The sequence below is a fragment of the Telopea speciosissima genome, chromosome 2 (genome assembly GCF_018873765.1).
Source record: "Telopea speciosissima isolate NSW1024214 ecotype Mountain lineage chromosome 2, Tspe_v1, whole genome shotgun sequence".
Taxonomy (NCBI): domain Eukaryota; kingdom Viridiplantae; phylum Streptophyta; class Magnoliopsida; order Proteales; family Proteaceae; genus Telopea; species Telopea speciosissima.
The window spans coordinates 61534367-61551640 of NC_057917.1; the positions used below are offsets into that span (position 1 = coordinate 61534367).

Below are 17274 nucleotides of genomic sequence, written 5' to 3' on the forward strand. Positions count from 1 at the left end.
AGCGTCATGATAGACCTCCACATAAATGACTTGATTTTAGAGGAACTATCCAAATTCCAAAGAGCTTTCAAAACAGAGGATGGAAGAATATTTGATTTGGAAAATCAAGCACAACATGATAAGCTGTTTTGACTGAAAAAACACCATCTCTTTCAAAAAGCTAGATCCAATAATCCTCAAAAACAGTGGAAATCAAAGGAATTTTTTGCCACATTATCAATAAAATCAGATGAGAAAATTGATGAAAGGAGGTCAACTTTTCATTCCGTACTATTTGGATCAATAAGGTCCGCAACAAACTCCACATTACAATTCTCAGGCTTAGGATGATTTGAATTTTAAAATCTTGGGTAAAATGAACCCAAAGTCCAGATCATATATTAACCACAATGCCACTGCCAATGATCTTTCTAATACCCTTAAAAGATGGTCTCTTTCAACTATAAGAGGTTTTTTTAAGAATATAGACAAGTAGAAAAGAGGAATTATGAAAATAACCCTTACTTTCAATGAATGGATTCCTAAAGCCTGATCCTCATTCACTTTTGCTTTTATCATGAAATTCCAATTCTATCAAAAAAAAAAATAAAAAAAAATCGTAAAATTCCAACTAACTCAAGAAATTCTTTTTTCATTTTTAATTTGATACTACTAAAACTACCATTGACTACAAATAATTTCATTGGTAATCCGTTAAACACATAACATCAAATGACTAAGAATGACTGATATAGGATTGCAACAGGGTCGGGTTGGGCCGAGTTTTATAGAACCCTAGTCCAACCCTAAGTCCCCTGAGTTGGGCTCAGGCCAGACCCGATCCTAACTTAGGGCCAGAAAAATCCAATCCTGACCCGCCCTTAGGGTCAGGTTGGGCTTACCCTGATTGGCCCTGATCATGGAGAGAGGGAAGGAAATACATGGGCTAGAATGGATCGGGAAGAAAATTATCAATTTTATGTAAAATAATACTATAATAAAATATATTATATCACTTATTGTCTTCATATATAATATATTATATAATAAAATATAGATGACGTTAAAAGTTTATAATATATATATTATATCAATATATTTTGTATAGTATAATTTAAAACAAGGTTAGATCGAGCTGAGCCAGACTTAACCCGAGGTCTCAACCCGGATTCAGGCTAAAAGAGCCAAACTTACAGCCCTTGACTGAAATATACCAATAAAAAGGAAGGTGATTCCTTGAAGTTAATGTCGTGAGACTCTGAGTCTCCTAACCCACTCTTAAGACTCACAAAAGAGTAATTAATTTATGAATTCCAAACCCTAGGTCCCCCACTCCCCTAGTTCGTGTGACCTACTCTCTCTTCAATTTAAATTATTATTTTATTTTTTTTTTGGATGAATCAATTTCAATTTTTATTCATGATGCTGGTGACCCATCCATAAGAAAGTAAGAAAAACTGGTTCGGAATCGTACGGTGCTGGGAATTGGGAACTGTAAACCAATCAAACACCAGAAATGGTCGGTTTCTTTTCCTCAGTATATATATACATGGACACCATGAATCCTTTCGTGTCTCTCTCCAAACCCTAAACAAATGGAAAATCCAACCTCGGCAGGTAAGACTTTCGAATTGTAAAATTTTGCAGAAAGAGCCTCCAAGTCCAAGGTCCCATCTGTTCTCATTGGTACCTCCGCCGCCCCCTCCCTCAATTCCTCATCTCATTTATAACGATTTACCATACATTCGCCTATGGAGATTCCCCATTACAGTAATGGCAATGAAGGGGGTCGGGTGCCATTGTCGTTCTCATGGTGCTCACAGCGACAAGACAACTAAGGAACCCATATCCTGTAACGGCTTTAACAGCGAAGGAAGAAGAGGAGAAACCATGACCAGGAATAAAAATCTCAAGGTGGGTAACAGTAACACAATTGCTTTCATGGGTTGGACAATGGAGGATGCGGTGGATGTGGTGAGGTACCACCCGATCCCATGCCTTTTTGCCCTTTCCCTCCTCTTCTTCATGGCGGTAGAGTATACCCTTTTCATGATCCCTCCTTCATCTCCTCCCTTCGATCTCGGTTTCGTCCTCACCCGCTCCCTCCACCGCTACATGGCCGATCGCCCTTCCCTTAACACTTTCCTCGCTGCTCTCAACACGGTAAGTGATAATGGCCTGAACTAATCGATTCTTTGTGATACCTTTTTGTTTCTGATCTGTTTCTAATATTAACAACACAGGTGTTTGTGGGAATGCAAATGACGTATATTCTGTGGACATTGTTAGTGGAAGCGAGGCCGAGGGCGACCATATCGACGCTGTTCATGTTCACATGCAGAGGGATACTTGGGTACTCAACGCAGCTGCCGTTGCCGGAGGGGTTCTTAGGGTCGGGAGTGGATTTTCCGGTGGGGAATGTTTCATTCTTTCTGTTCTTCTCGGGACACGTTGCGGGATCGGTAATAGCGTCGCTAGACATGCGTCGGATGCAGAGGAAGGAATTGGCTTGGCTGTTCGACACGCTTAACGTGTTGCAGGGGGTTAGGTTGCTCGGCACTAGGGGTCACTACACTATTGATTTGGTCGTCGGTGTCGGTGCCGGCTTACTCTTCGATTCTTTCGCCGGAAAATACTTGAAGGAGAGCAAGCGTAGGAGAGCTGCAAATCCTCTTCAGGTCGATTTACTCAAGTAATTATTATAATTTGACTCAGATCCAGGGGACGAGAGAGTTAATATCGGAGAATTGAAAGAAGAGAAAACTTCGAGAGATGGTGGAAATTGAATGTGGGAATTTGCTTCTTTCAACTTCCCTTCGATGTTTCTGCAAATTTTTCTCTGGTTTCCATTACATCTGCTTAATTGGTTGATGAATCTGAAATCTGGAATAGGGGTAACCCACGAAGATCCCAATTACATCGTACCAATGGCATTCTTAGTACCAACTACAGGTGGGGGCTTTCGTTTTAATTCTTGCCGTACTTTTCTATGCTCCATTAATGGGGTTTTCGTTTTTATTCCTTCTTCGTTTTATGTGCTGTATTAATGGGCATGAACACCTCCATTCATGGCCATCTGAATTGTTTCTCTCAAGGTTAACCGACCAACAATGGCTCCCATTTGCCTTGGCTGCAGTTCTCGGACCTTCGTCTTGGGCTATACTGCGCTCAGATCTGAACGGTTTGAGATTTTTTTTTTTTTGAAAGGGAAGGGATAGGCAGTAGTTAGGGTTAGGAACATAGCCCGCGTGCGGTGAGCTAACCGGCGGCACTAATGGAGTGTGAAACGTAGCATCTGCATCATTCAAGGGGACAGGTGGATGAACCCTTCCTACGCACGGTTCAGTGGTTTCGGATAGTCTCGGCCGATCTCAGCAGATATCAATCCGAGACCGTTCTTGGTCGGTCAAAATCGGCCTCATTAGGCCTAAAATGACCAAAATCCAGGTTTTGCCCGATCGGTTCTGGTATCGGCCAGTATTGATAAAAAAAAAAATTGTTTTTTCCTTTTAATGAATGTAAATAAAACTGTACGTTACAGTTGTATGCTTTATTTATTTATTTTGTGAAAGACATAACATTAAGAAATAGAATTTACAATGCATGGGATCAAAGTTCCACGAAAATCATGCCGCATGGGATAAAAATCCTCTTTAGTGCTTAATCTTGTGGTGACTTTGCAATTTTGGTCTACGAGCTCAACAAATGAAAAAAGATGTTTCATCCAATGGTGTATGATGTGAGCCTCAGAAGATCCGGTTATTATTTTTTTTTTCTCTTGAATGCTAATTCCAGCCAACAAAATGTTAAAATCTTATCTTAGATGAATTCACCAGTCAAAAAAAAATAAGAAAACCCAATTTTTTCATGGGAGCTGAGCCTCTTTGGAGCTGAAATTGCGCTTGGAAATCCTAATTTGGGTTTTAAAACCCTTATGTGGGTTTCAATGTATTGGATTGGATTCAGACGATCCGACCGGGTAGTCCGATCCACAATACTGGGAAAGGATTGGTTAATATTCGGGATCAGTCTTGGTTGGCATCAATTCGATTCGGGATTCAAGCCCGAAATTATGAACCATGTTCCCACGCTATGGAGTAAAACTTTCTCTTTATGTTTTATGACCATTTTTTCACTTTAAATCTTAGGTTTCCGAAAGATGGAACCATTTCAACCAATCTTGAGTTCTCAGTCACAACACAAGCAATGTACACTTTAGTTAAACTTATCAAGGAACATCCAAGGTATCTATCTGAATTGGTCATGATTGGTCTAGAAATTAGAATTGGATAGTATAGTACAAGTAAAGATTTCCACAGAATAAAGTCTTGTAAATCTAGTCACAAGTGTTAAATTTTATTGATTTTTTGTTCTTTTATTAATTAAAAAAAAAAAAAAAAGAGGATAAATTACATCTCAAATGCCCAATCTTTGTGAAAAGGTCAGTTTGGATGTCCAATTTTTGAAAATTGATATTTGGGATGCCTTTTAACTTTTAAGTTACTCCTACTCTCAAAATAATGTAAATTTTTAAATTTATCCCTCTCAACCACACTATCACCTCCACCTCCTCAACTACGCCATCACTCATCCTTTATCCTAAAGATCATTCTTACCCATTCATTTCCCTAACAACTCTGACCCATTTCTAAGTTCTAACAGAAATATTCCTACCCAATCATTCCCTAACAAACTACTCTCCCTCTAACTACACTGGTCATAAGTCATAAGTCATAACACCCCACCCCACCCCACCCCGCCCCATCCCATCCCGCGCTGCCCTCCCTAGTCCCCTGGTCCCCACCCCACCATGCCCCTCCCTTGCCCCTGCCCAGTCACACCAGTAATTATTAACATCCCACCGTGCCCCTCCCTTGCCCCTGCCCAGTCACACCAGTAATTATTAAGAAATTTTTTCTTAGCTTACACATCTCAAGCATGTCTTGCTACATGGTAATGTTCTCCGTTTTTCTACTGGTATTTTTTTCTTCTAGTTTTATTTTTGGATTCGATTGGGATTTTCTAATTATGACTCTGTACTATTGTTGGATTTGATTTTGATCTAGTTTTAGCTGCTAATAATTTGTTTGTGGTATCTTTTATCGATGTTGTTTGGTAAATTCTTTCTTACTTGATTTCCATCTGGTTGGTACTTTGTTAGATCAACCAAATTTGTTTTTTCTTCGTACTCGATCTGGTCTGATAATGTCGCTGTATTCGTCTATATTTTGATCGTTTGAGATCTATTATCCAACATGCTATTCTCTTATGTGGGTTCTTATTTGTCAATATTTTTTGATGTAATTAGATATTTGGTTTGGTTTCAATTTCTATTTTCATGTCGTGAATGGGGTAGTTATCTTTAAAATATTAGATTCGTATTTATCTATCAATTGTTTGAGTGAGTCTTGGAGAAATTTGAAGAATTCATTGTAGCTTTCTCCTTTCTGTTTCTCTTCCTTGTTTGGTTTCTGTCAATTACCCATGCAAGTCCGAATCTTTCTACGATTCTCTTAACCCAACTCTATAGGATTGAAGATCAAGGAAATAGAGTGATGGGTTCTCAAGTATTTTATATTCTACTGAGTCAAAAGTGATGGATTGTAATATTTTTAATGGGGATGAGAGGGTAATCTTCTATCGTTAACAAAGAGGGCGATATAGAGGATGATGTTTTTCACAGAATTAAAGTAAGATGAATGAAGTGGAGAGGTGCATCGGGAGTGTTATATAACAAACGCATGCCTGTTAAGCTTAAGGAAAAATTGTACAAGATAGTTATAAGACCAGTCATGACTTATGGAACGGAATGTTGGGCAAAGGAGGGCAGCGCTGCCCTCCCCTGCCCGCCACCCCTCCATCCCCCACAGGATGGGGCAAAGTGGGCTTTTAGGGGTTGAGGGGCATGAGAGAATGGTGATGGAGATAGTAATTGGGGAGGGGTGGGTTGAGAGGGACAAATTTAGAAATTTATATCATTTTAAAATAGAAATAACTTAAAAAGCACCTCAAACATCAGTTTTTAAAGATTAGACACCTAAAATGACCTTTTCACAAAGATTGGACACCTGAGCTTTAATTTACACTTAAAAAAATGAAAAAAGATCTTAATGCATTCATAGGCGATTCAAAAGAGGGTGTGAAAATCGAGCATAAAAGGGATTAAGGACGATTGAAGATTCCAATTTGAATCAATCAATTTCAATTTAATTCTTTGAACCATCGGAATGCCCATTCTTTATATAAGATTTGGGAGAATGTTCTCTGTGACGCAGCACAGGTTGCGCCCAAACACATGGCAGCCTGTGCAGGGGGGCAGGGTGATCATTGTGCCCACCCCCATGTGCCTGGGCACAGCCTGCGTTGTGGCACAAAGAATAGCGCTTCATAAGATTTTTTATTTTGGTGTGCTAGCATAGTCAATGCCTTTGTTTATGAAAACCAGATTGGTGGAGTTTATGTTTTGTGGTGTTAAGTCTGGTTAACCTAATATTAGTAAGGTGATCACCCCAATTAGGTATAAGGCTTAATTGGCACACCTTAAATAATATTATATAGGGTAAATTACACGTCACCCTCTGGTTTTCAAACAAAACTCAAATCACCTCCTGTATTACACCCCAATAGGACAAATTTGTCCCTATCGTTAGTTTTATGCTATTAAGTGATGATGTTAGCCAGTTAAATAAATTTAAATCCCTAAATTACCCTTGACATCCAAACATAGATTTTGAAAGGTAGTAAATTTAATTATAATGTTTTAGTACAAGGGTAAAATAATCCTTTCACACCAATAACTAACAACAGACTAACACTGTGAGGTGATTTGAGTTTCATTTGAAAACCAGGGGGTTATGTGTAATTTAACCTATTATATAATGTGTGGGGAATTGTGGACCTAAATAAATTATTCTTTTAATGGGAAAAGACTGGATTTTTATTTCATTTTACAGGTTTAGTCTCCATTTTCACTTTTTATATAGTCCACATTGGTCCATTAAGTGTATGACTTAGAAAACCTAAAGAGAAGAGAGTAATATCACAAACAAGAGAGCATTCTCACAAGCAATCTTCTCCAACCATGGGTCCGAGTATGTGAAACATTTTTCACTTATATTGATTATCATGTATTGTATTCTCTCCGTTATTTTGAATGTTTATTCTATCAATGGTATCAAAACTAGACACGGAAGAATCAATGGGCTGTATTTTTTTTTTTTTTTTTGTGTATGTGTGTGTGTATGAATGAGTTTAATAAACAAAGATAGTGATCATGATGATGAGATGCGAACCCCAAACCTGCCTACCTCGTATGCACAGTAGGCCGAGCCCATTGCATCTTGAGCGCAATGTATGTAGACACTGAATTGTCACCCTTGGAGTTGTACCAACAAGCACGAAGGACTTGGACACATCCCTAGGTGTTGGGACGCATATCCAAGTCCTCCTAGCCGTTGGATGGATGGTTGGAGAGGAATGCGGCCAAGTAGTTGGATCACTCTCCCCCAATTTTCCTTTTTTTCTGAGTAAAATAATCCCACCTTACTCAATACAGGCTCACCTGTTTAGTCACAGCTTGGATAACTATTTTTTGTTTATTTATTATTATTATTTTTTTTTTGGGGGGAGGGGGCGGATATCAAACCGCTTGAGCAGAATGTGACTAAAGTAATAATTCTGATAAACCAATTTGGATTTCCCCCCTCCCCATAGACCTTCAACCCAACCTCCCATGGAGGTGGGATTGATCCTAATACCCAGCAAAAACAGACGATGATCCTTACCATTCAGCACTCATATTTGCTAGAACTGACAATCGAGGCAAGCTCCATAAAAGACCATCGTGATTATCATTGCAATGCAAGTAACTCCTGCTTCTTGCTACATATGCTACAAAAAAGAGTTAAGAACCATGTTATGATACAGTGATATAAGTGGGAACCCCGAAGAAAGGCTGCTAAGAATGTCATTCCTCAGTGTCTAATCGATTGGACATGATCCATCATCAACATTAGCCAGCGGATTAAAAAAGGGTGAGCTTGGATCTGTGCATCCTGGTACAAGGTCCAGATTGCAGCGATCTCCCTGTATCAGCACATTTTCAGAAAACAAAGATGTTGTAGTCATGATCTCAATAGTCTGCAGAAGATTAAAGACATAGTATAAGCATATAACATACTTACCCCTTCCAGAGTTAAGTTTCCAATCATGGCACAGCGAGTGACAACAATATTTGAGTCTGGAAAGATTGCTCTGTCACAAGCACCGTCTGTGCCCAATTCTTCTGCTAGACCCTGCACACAGGATGAGTGTTCTTTTACATATTTAAATTCATAGGATACCTCTCCATCTCTAGACTCCGTTCTGTTATGGAGCACCCCCAAGTATTCAGTAGAAAATCAGCAAAGCTATCAACTACTAACACTCCAAGCTCAAGCAGTAATATTCGTAATACCTCATTAAAAAAATCTATTTGTTTGTTTCGCCATGCCTTGGGAACTTGAAATTGCAATTTGTAGGGACCATCCCATGTGGTTCCATTTGTAAATGAGAAAATCAAGTTCATAGCTGCCACAAGGTATTTCCATGAATCCACAAGGTAAAAATCATTCCACTTCCAGAATACAAAATGAAAAGAACACCAGAATACATAAATGTTGATAGAACAGTACAAACCATGCTTAGGAACACATATTTTGAGGCTATATATGGGAGGATCAGCTTTTCCCCGGTTTTTCCTGAGCATCATCCGAGGCTCACCACTGCACATGATGGGCTGATTAAATCCCCCTGCAAACAAAACAACAAGATGAGCCCTACACATCCCTAGATTAAAGAACACATTACACAACAACAAAGTTACTGAAACTTTGATTCAAAAAATAAAAAATCAAATGAAACTGTGATATATTAGTAGCTAAAATGATATGCAATTAACCATACAGTGATAGAAGAACACACCATTAAATGCAATTCCAAATTCTTCATTGGGAGTAAGTTTATTTGCAGAAGGGTTGTAGAAGAGTGTTAGCCTTTCTCCCTGTCAAAAGTTGAAATACCCAATGTTGGAATCAAATAAACCAAAAACCAGTCAAGCAGAATCAGTCAGCTTGAGTGCCCAACATACAGAAGTAGGAGGAAGACCATTCATGGTTTTCCAGAAGACAGGAACACTTCCAAGGTCAAATTCTGCCCATGTTGAAAGTGAATACCTGTAGAACAGCAGTACAATAGCCTCGTAAATTTTAGCTCTGCAAAAGATACAGCATAAGAAATTTGACGACAAGAGGAGCCAAGGTTGCAACCATGATATTCATGTAAATTGCACCTGGGTAAGGAATGGCAGTACTAACCACGGAAAACCCCAAATGCAGGTTGAATTGATAATATTTGAACTTTGAAGATGTTTCAAAGCATACAAAGAGGAATTCTTTGTCAGGGCCAAAGGGCATGAAGAGGGATGGCATCCTTACCCGTAGGGAATACAAGACAGATACAAAATAATAGTAAGCTCTACAGTAGACACTTTGTGTCAGAACTCGAGCAATATTTTGTAAAGAATTTGAACAATGGTACCGTTATGTACTCAACAATGATAATACTCTTAATGTTCACAAAAATGTGAAGAATCATCTGATATGATCCCTATAAAGGATAAATGAGTTGCTTAATTTCTATTACATGTTCATTCCCTATTTATAAAAATCTAGAATATTTATGATCGTAAGAATTGAAACATACCACCACAACTGATAGAAGATAGATCCTAGTATATGCTCTAGATCAAAAAATGACCTCAACATATTGCCCTCCCTAACCAACAAAACATTTTGTAGTCAACTTTCTTTTGGGCTATCACAAATAATGACAGATATGATGATTAAAACTATGAATATGTACCCAATTACTAGACATTTACCAGGTCATTGTTTGCCCTATGAGATCTTAGCAGTGGTAATCAGCAAATGGTCATCTCCAATTATTTGTATTTTAATAGAAGTTTGCATGCTAATGAATCTAGAACCACAAAAAATGTGAAGGCAATGCTACAAAATCTGTTAGCAAAAACACCTATGGAAGCTCAAAGCATTCATTAGGTATTGAAAGGCAGAACCATGAAAGAAGACACGTACTCTTTGATTTCCTCTACAGCAGGAGTTGCAACAGCAGCAGCCCTTACTTGCCTAGTTATCTTGACAACTTTCTGTTTTGGAAGATACAGCGGCAAGGGAGCACCCGTGAAATTACTTGCTGCAGTCGAGCATATTTGTGTTAAAATTCAGATATGGTTGAATTGTTCCACTGCAACTTAAAAATCGGCAATCTAAAGTCTAATCTCCACTACTTAAATAGTTAGATATGAAAACTGAATCTATTATTTGCAGCATCATCAAGTCCAGAAAAAACCAGGGAACGGTCTCAACTATGAAGTCTGAATTTAAAGTTGTTCAGAACATAGGATTTGCGAATCCAAAGACACTAGTTCTAAGTTCTAAGATACTTCAAAAACCCAGCAGAATTCAAAAAGAAGGTGAAAGACTAAACCCAGCTGCCAATTCAGATTTTCCAGAAGATCGAACAAAATGAAATAAAGTACCGGAAAACAGGGGACTCACCATTAGTGTTGGAAACGGACGGACCAGCTTTGCAACTAGACATAGACCGGACAGAGAACAGAGGCTGCGACGTGGAGGAGAAGATTGAAGCAGTCGAGGCCGCCATTAGAACACTTCAATTCAGTGCTACCTGTTACCACCGATTTTGCTGCTAAGTTACAGTTTGGACTTTTCCAAGAGTGTGGGAAAGGAAGAGAGAATGGGGTTGAGCTGTGAGCTTGCCCCCAATCCATTACTGGACAATATAGATATAGTGAGTGAGAGCCAACCACAAACACAAAATCAGCAAAAAATATCTCAGACGATTAAGGTAGAGATTTTTCTTAATTTTTTTGGAACTTACAAGTCAAGTGGAAGTGCCTTATCATCTCTACCGCCACGTTGGCAGCCATCCCCACAACCCGTCCTCCCCTTGTGCCTGGGCTTGAAATAGACGTCAGAGTCTTTCGGTTCATTCGGATCCTCTGAAAGTAATTAGGGTTTGCACAAAGACAACCTCAACCATCATGAATTCTTCTTCAACCTTCACAAAACTTCTTTTTCCCTATAAAATACCGATTGAAGATCAAGATTTGGGTTAATTCCATTAGTTAGAAGATAAAGACCAATTCATGGCACTACTATCATCGTCACCCAATGCCAGATTCTATCCTCCTCCCTTCGTCCTTACAAAGTGGCGAAGTGACGACTTCTTCGTTTTGTATATGTGCACGAACAGGTCTTGGTCTGAGCTTCTTCATTGTAACAGGAACAGAGACGTCGAAGCGGAATCCATTCATGGTGTGCAGTGTGCACTTTGAAGGTTAAAGGAAAATTACCAAATTAGTAATAGTTATCGGTATCGATACAGATTCGGATCAGTCCGTATCGGATCGATCATGTTTTCTTTAGGGCTGGAAGTGCATCTCCTCAAGGTCGCATAGTTGGGATCTTGTTCCAGATAATATATGGGAAGCGCATATGAGTTATTAGGACGCTACCAAAGATAAAATCCTTCATCTGGCGAGCATTTAATGAAGGATTAACCACGGGTGATGGGGTGGCCATTCGGAAGCTTTCAATTGATTCGGTTGGCATTAGATGTGGTGTGAAGGGAGAAACTGTGGATCACATGTTAATTGAATGCTCCTTTTCAAGAGCAATGTGGTTTGGAAGTTCTCTAACATACTCACCTTCTTCTACCTCAGTTCCAATATTAACGGATTGGCTAAGTAGTTGGGATGCTTTGTTTGGCAAAGATAAATGTCTGGCCCATGAATCATTGTTTAGAGTCTCCTTCATAAGTTGGTATATTTGGCGGGTTAGAAATAACCTGGTTTTCAAAACCAAGTCTTGGATGCCTATAGAAGTCATCTTAGTAGCGGAAAAGGCTTGTTGTGAATACAACCCAGCCTTGGATGTGCCAATAAGGTCTCAAGGTTCAACCACATCTTAACCAACCGCTGGCCAGGTGTGTTGGGTACCCCCTCCTGTAGGTGCATTAAAGGCCAATTATGATGCAGCACTAGCAAAGGAGAAGTCCAAAGGAGGTTTGGGGGTTGTTCTCAGTGATCATAGAGGTGTTCAGGTGAAAGCTCTCTCAATCCCCCATCATCTCAGTTCTGCTCTACAAGGAGAAGCATTGGCAGTACGGTTTGCTCTTACCCAGGCGCTTGAAGATGGACACCTCCGTTTGCAAGTCGAAATGGATAGCAAGGAACTTCATACCTTCATTCAAGACCCTAACCGTGTGCGCCCCTTTGAAGCTGCAATCACGATTGCCGATGTGAGGCGTATTGCCTCCTCTTTTGAGTCTATTTCTTTTCTTTGTATTCCAAGGGATCTAAACTCTGTTGTAGATACCCTAGCTCGGAAGGCCTTGTCTATCATGTGTAGGACAGTTTGGTAGCTTACCATTCCATGGCTTCATGACCTTTGTTTGAGTGGAGCCACTGGCTGTACACATGCTTATCATCAGTAAATTCAATCCTTACCCCCCCCCCCCAAAAAAAAAGTTTGGCCTTGTCAACCCGAACAAGGCCTAGACTGAAATTTTCAACCCTGAGGGTGGGTTAGGGTTGAAATTTTCAAGCCCTAGATCAAGGTCGGGCTAGGCTAGGGTTGAGGCCTTGGCAAAGCCCAACTCGACCCAGCCTTGTGTTAAGTTTTGCTTTACAATTTATTGTTTATATTTTACAATTTTTGTGTAGTATCTAATTATCTAATGGTTTACCAAAAAATGGCTAAGTATTCTATTGAACGGAAATATTTACAATTTTAAGATTAAGCTAAGTTTTTTAACCCAAACAAAAATCTAATAGTCAATTGAGTGTGAAACAAACCAATACCCAATCACATGTGTCTCCTTTTTTTTAATGCATAGGATGATGTAAATGGCATAAATCAGGGTCAATCAAGACCGAACTAGGCTGAGCTGAGCCCCACAAGGTTGGGCCTAGGCTGAGATATCTTAGTCCGACCTAGGACCAGGTTGGACTTGGGTTGAGCTAAGAGGACTCATGGTTTGGGCTAGGGTTTTACAAAACCCGGCCCAACCTGGCCCTGTTTCCCCCCTAGTTTTCTTCAAAAAAAACTTTTATTTGTTCTCTTAAAAAGACTTTTTACAGTCTAATAATATAAGAGAGATCCACCAAGGAGGATCGATCATGTATAGCTTTGGTTGACAAGATTAATTACTTTCCACCATAATATTTTTATAACCTCTAGAAGCAGAAATGACAAGGGATTGGCATATGGCAAGAGCCTCAGCGATATATGCACAAGCAGAAATGTCTGAGGGATTGGCTTTGGTTTGCGGGTTAGAATACTATTCAGTTTTGGTTAAATCGATAGGCCACCGATTGGTCCAATCGATAAGACCAAACCAAACACTGAAACCAACCCCCGAACCTTAAAAACCTTACCTAATCCCTACCCAAAAACAGCCCAAGCCCAAGCCCAGAGAAAACCAATCATGCCAACCATGCCCCATGTACAGTGACTATATTGTATAGATGAAAGACCTTGTGAAGCAATGAACAATAATTCTAGTTTAGACTGTTTCTCTCTTCACCGAAGAGAAACTTTCTCATTCTGATTTTATTTATTTTTTCTTGGCCGGTAATAGTTTCTATCTTCTGATCCAGTGGTTCAATCAAATATTGCAAAAGGAATATTCGACTAGAAAAGAAGCAAGTTGTGTGTGTGTGTGTGTGTGTGTGAGAGAGAGAGCGAGAGGGGAAAAGGAGAAGCAAAGGCGAAAAGTCAAAAACAAAGTAAAAAGGCAAATGCCTCCAAAAGCCTAAAATAAAGTAAAAATCAAAAAAACAAAAGCAACTATACCACAGCTAAGGCAAAACGTGAATCACAACATTGGCCTCCTATATGAGCAATTGAGTTTGTAATCCTAGGAAGAAACATCTAGAGAATTTCTCCTTTATAAATGGTAAGTCATATGAGGTTAAAACTTCTTTTTTATTTTTATTTTTTGGGGGGATCATTAAATGAGGTTAAAATTTTGTCATATCAAATTTTAGTCTAATAGGAATTGTTCAACTACTCAAACATCGAAAAAGGTGCATTCCAATACATGGTTGGATGACTTCAAAAAAATATAGGCCAAAGAGATGCATGTAAAGATATTTTGATTAAAGAGACAAGGTCACCCACACCACCAATGTATCGTAAGCTTGTGTCCATTATGTTTAAGGGTATCAATCTGTTTGGTTTTGGTTATTCAATTCGGTTTCAGTGAGTGTTGTTGTAATTCAAAATTGAATCGAGAAACGGTTCTGAAATTTTTAGCTTTTATTCGGTTCTGAATTTGATTCTATTAGGTTCTTACACGGTTCAGTTCCAATTCCTCTATTCAGTCCATATACTATAATATATATATATATATATATATATTATAATATTATAGTATAATATAATAATATTATAAAATCTAATACTAACATAGTAATATATACTGTAACATGTTAGTATTATTCTGTTTCGTTTTTGGAATTCGATTCCTATGCTTGATTCATAATTGAACCGAGAACCAAATCGGTTTTGACATATTATACTCAAATCTAACAAGATTTTATTCGATTCGGTTTGGTTTATTTGGTCTAGTTCCGGTTCTAATTGACACTCTTAACTATGTCTATCTCTCATCTTGCACCCCCATTGGTGTCGTCTGTTAGTTTACCACACACGGACGGTGTGCCTATCCCTCTCCCTTAAATTAGAATCTGAAATTTGCAATGGATCCATTCAAATTATTAAAAAAGACTAAGGGCGGGAAGGAAGAAAATGAGTGGATCCGCTAATTCGTCATCCTCACAAATCAAACCCTCCCGTGGGGTATTGTCTCAACGAATAAGTGATTGTAGGAATGAAATCTTGATCTAATTGAAAAAAGAGGGAAAGCGGCAAGTCCAAAGCAATAAAAAAAAATATTTTTTCTTTGCTAGGATTAAACAAAAGAATGCGCAAATAAAAGTGCTAACGCCACGACCAGTCCATAAATTGTTAAAGTTTTTTAAAATATCCAATGGTCTGCATTACAACTACACACCTCAACGTTGTAGAAATAGATGACCCGTCTAGGTAAGCATTGCAGGCCTGTCGACCTAGAAAAACTGTTTTTACTTTAGTGGCATTAGATAATATGGAATTGAATTCCCCATCCAGCTAGATAGCATTATCTAGAGAGAGAGAGAGAGAGAGAGAGAGAGAGAGAGAGAAGCACTAGTGTAAGCTACGCAACCTAACAACATTTTTTTTCCTATATCACCATATTATATATAAGACCTCTAACACATAATAATTAGGATTTTCTTCTTAAACCCAAGGATCAAGAACTTAGATTTCGACCTGGCTGAAATCGAGATTTGGTCGAAACCAATCGAAATCAAGTCGAAACCTAGTACTTTTTCCCATTGATTGGGAAAGCTTGGTTTCGATGCCCAAAAATGCTTCTTTAGATTTAATTTTTTGCATATAACCTATTTTTTACATTTTAAATACAATCCATGAATCATTTTCGATAGATTTCGAACAAGTTCTTCTTCCATGCTTAAACCTACGCAAAAATGTGAGGTGTATCTTCAGTGATGAGATCCATTAGTAGGGATAAGACAGAGATCACATTATATTCCATTAGTTGGGGGATACGAATGAGATCACATTATCTCATTCAAGTAACTCCATTAAGCCCATCTTTTTTGACTTAATTAAACACCGTTCAAAATGCAAAAGATTAACTTTGGGCCTCAATCATGAAAGGAGTAAGCTAGCTAAAGGGTCATCAAATCTTTCATTCTGTCAAGTTGATGGTATCCCACTCTTGTCATGTTTGGTCCCATTTTGCATGTCTTTGGCCCCCAAGTAATTTACAATTTTCTAGGTCAAGGGATATGTGGGATACCTAAATGTGCTTTGAACTACCTTTATTATGATTGTGTTCTCATTTCTTGAGGACCTTTGCATTGTAAAACAGTTTTTGATTGTCGTATTACCCAAAAAACAAAAAAGAAAAACAAAAAAAAAAACAACTTTTGTCTAATAAAAATTGAGAGATGGGGTATGGTCAGCATGGTTCATAATCTCAGATCAGATCGATCAATATTGGCGATTGAATCAATATTGGTTTCATATTTTGTGACTTACTAGGATTGGTAATTGTATGATCCATCATATATTTAATTTTTTTTTTTTGTATTTTCAACCATCCATCCATCATATAGCCATCCAAGTCAATTTACCCATCATCCTCCAACTACATATATATTTTCTAATAGAATTGAATCCACTGCAACCCAAAGTAAAACTCTGTAAAGAGGGGTGAAAGCTCTCATGTAAAATTTACAGAAAAAAATAATAATAATAATAATAAATAAAATAAAAAAGCACACCTAACTTAAAGGCTAAAGTTTTTCTTCACAAGTTGGGGGAGGGAGCGAGAGTCCCCTCACCACTGATTATGTAACAATATTATGGGACTTTTGTCCCATCACAAACTCTCACCCCTTATTGTTTGGGGTCAAAATTAAACTATCCTTCCTCTTGAGCATCCGATAATATCATGCCCATGGTGAACGAGTGGGTGAAGGGAAACTCGGTCCCTATGTTATAAACATAAAACAAAGCAAGAAGAGAAATTGATCGATAAGATACTTTACACTCACAAAACACGAATATTGCAAACAAGAAAACAATAGTTTAAGAAGAACTCAATAATTCTCAAGATGCTTCAATAATCCAACCTAAAAGTAGAGAAGTTTGCACTAGCCTCCACCACTTCAAGTGCAGTAAATCTAGACCACACCACGACAAGATCACATTTCGAAGCTTGTTATAATCAGCTAAGATGATGAAGGTTTTCATTTCATTTACATCTTTTGTTGTTTCTACTTTCCCTCCCATAATTTTATATGTGGTTGGTGGTAATAGTATAAATTTACACCTTAAAAAGGGGGAACAACATGTTGGGGTTTCATGCGAGAGCAATAATCCCACATCGGAAGTAAATAACCCAATGTGAAGACTTATAGGTACTTGAACACCTTCTCCTTAAAGACTAGCTTTTGAGATTGAGTTCTATCCGAGTTCCTAATACAACATTCAAAAAGAAAAATAAAAATATCAATATGTGGATCTATATAAGTGTAAGTAATTGGAGGTTAGAACATCCTTCAAACGTAAGTAAGTA

The 17274-nt window shown here is 38.3% G+C and overlaps 2 protein-coding genes across 2 annotated transcripts; one reads left to right on the forward strand and one right to left on the reverse strand.

The window, feature by feature from the left end:
- The first annotated feature begins 1858 nt into the window (after positions 1–1858).
- LOC122652598 (phosphatidylcholine:diacylglycerol cholinephosphotransferase 1-like) lies at positions 1859–2692 on the forward strand. Its single transcript, XM_043846383.1, has 2 exons — positions 1859–2142; positions 2223–2692. Exons 1-2 carry the CDS (start codon positions 1870–1872, stop codon positions 2673–2675), a joined length of 726 nt encoding a protein of 241 aa, XP_043702318.1. The 5' UTR covers positions 1859–1869; the 3' UTR covers positions 2676–2692.
- A 5096-nt stretch (positions 2693–7788) lies between these two features.
- LOC122652597 (protein POST-ILLUMINATION CHLOROPHYLL FLUORESCENCE INCREASE, chloroplastic) lies at positions 7789–10762 on the reverse strand. The gene is made up of 8 exons (XM_043846382.1): positions 10596–10762; positions 10113–10230; positions 9107–9191; positions 8941–9019; positions 8656–8769; positions 8435–8547; positions 8163–8273; positions 7789–8064 (listed from the first exon to the last, which is right to left on the reverse strand). The coding sequence occupies exons 1-8, from the start codon at positions 10699–10701 to the stop codon at positions 7960–7962; spliced, it is 831 nt and encodes a 276-aa protein (XP_043702317.1). The 5' UTR covers positions 10702–10762; the 3' UTR covers positions 7789–7959.
- Between the last annotated feature and the right edge of the window lie 6512 nt (positions 10763–17274).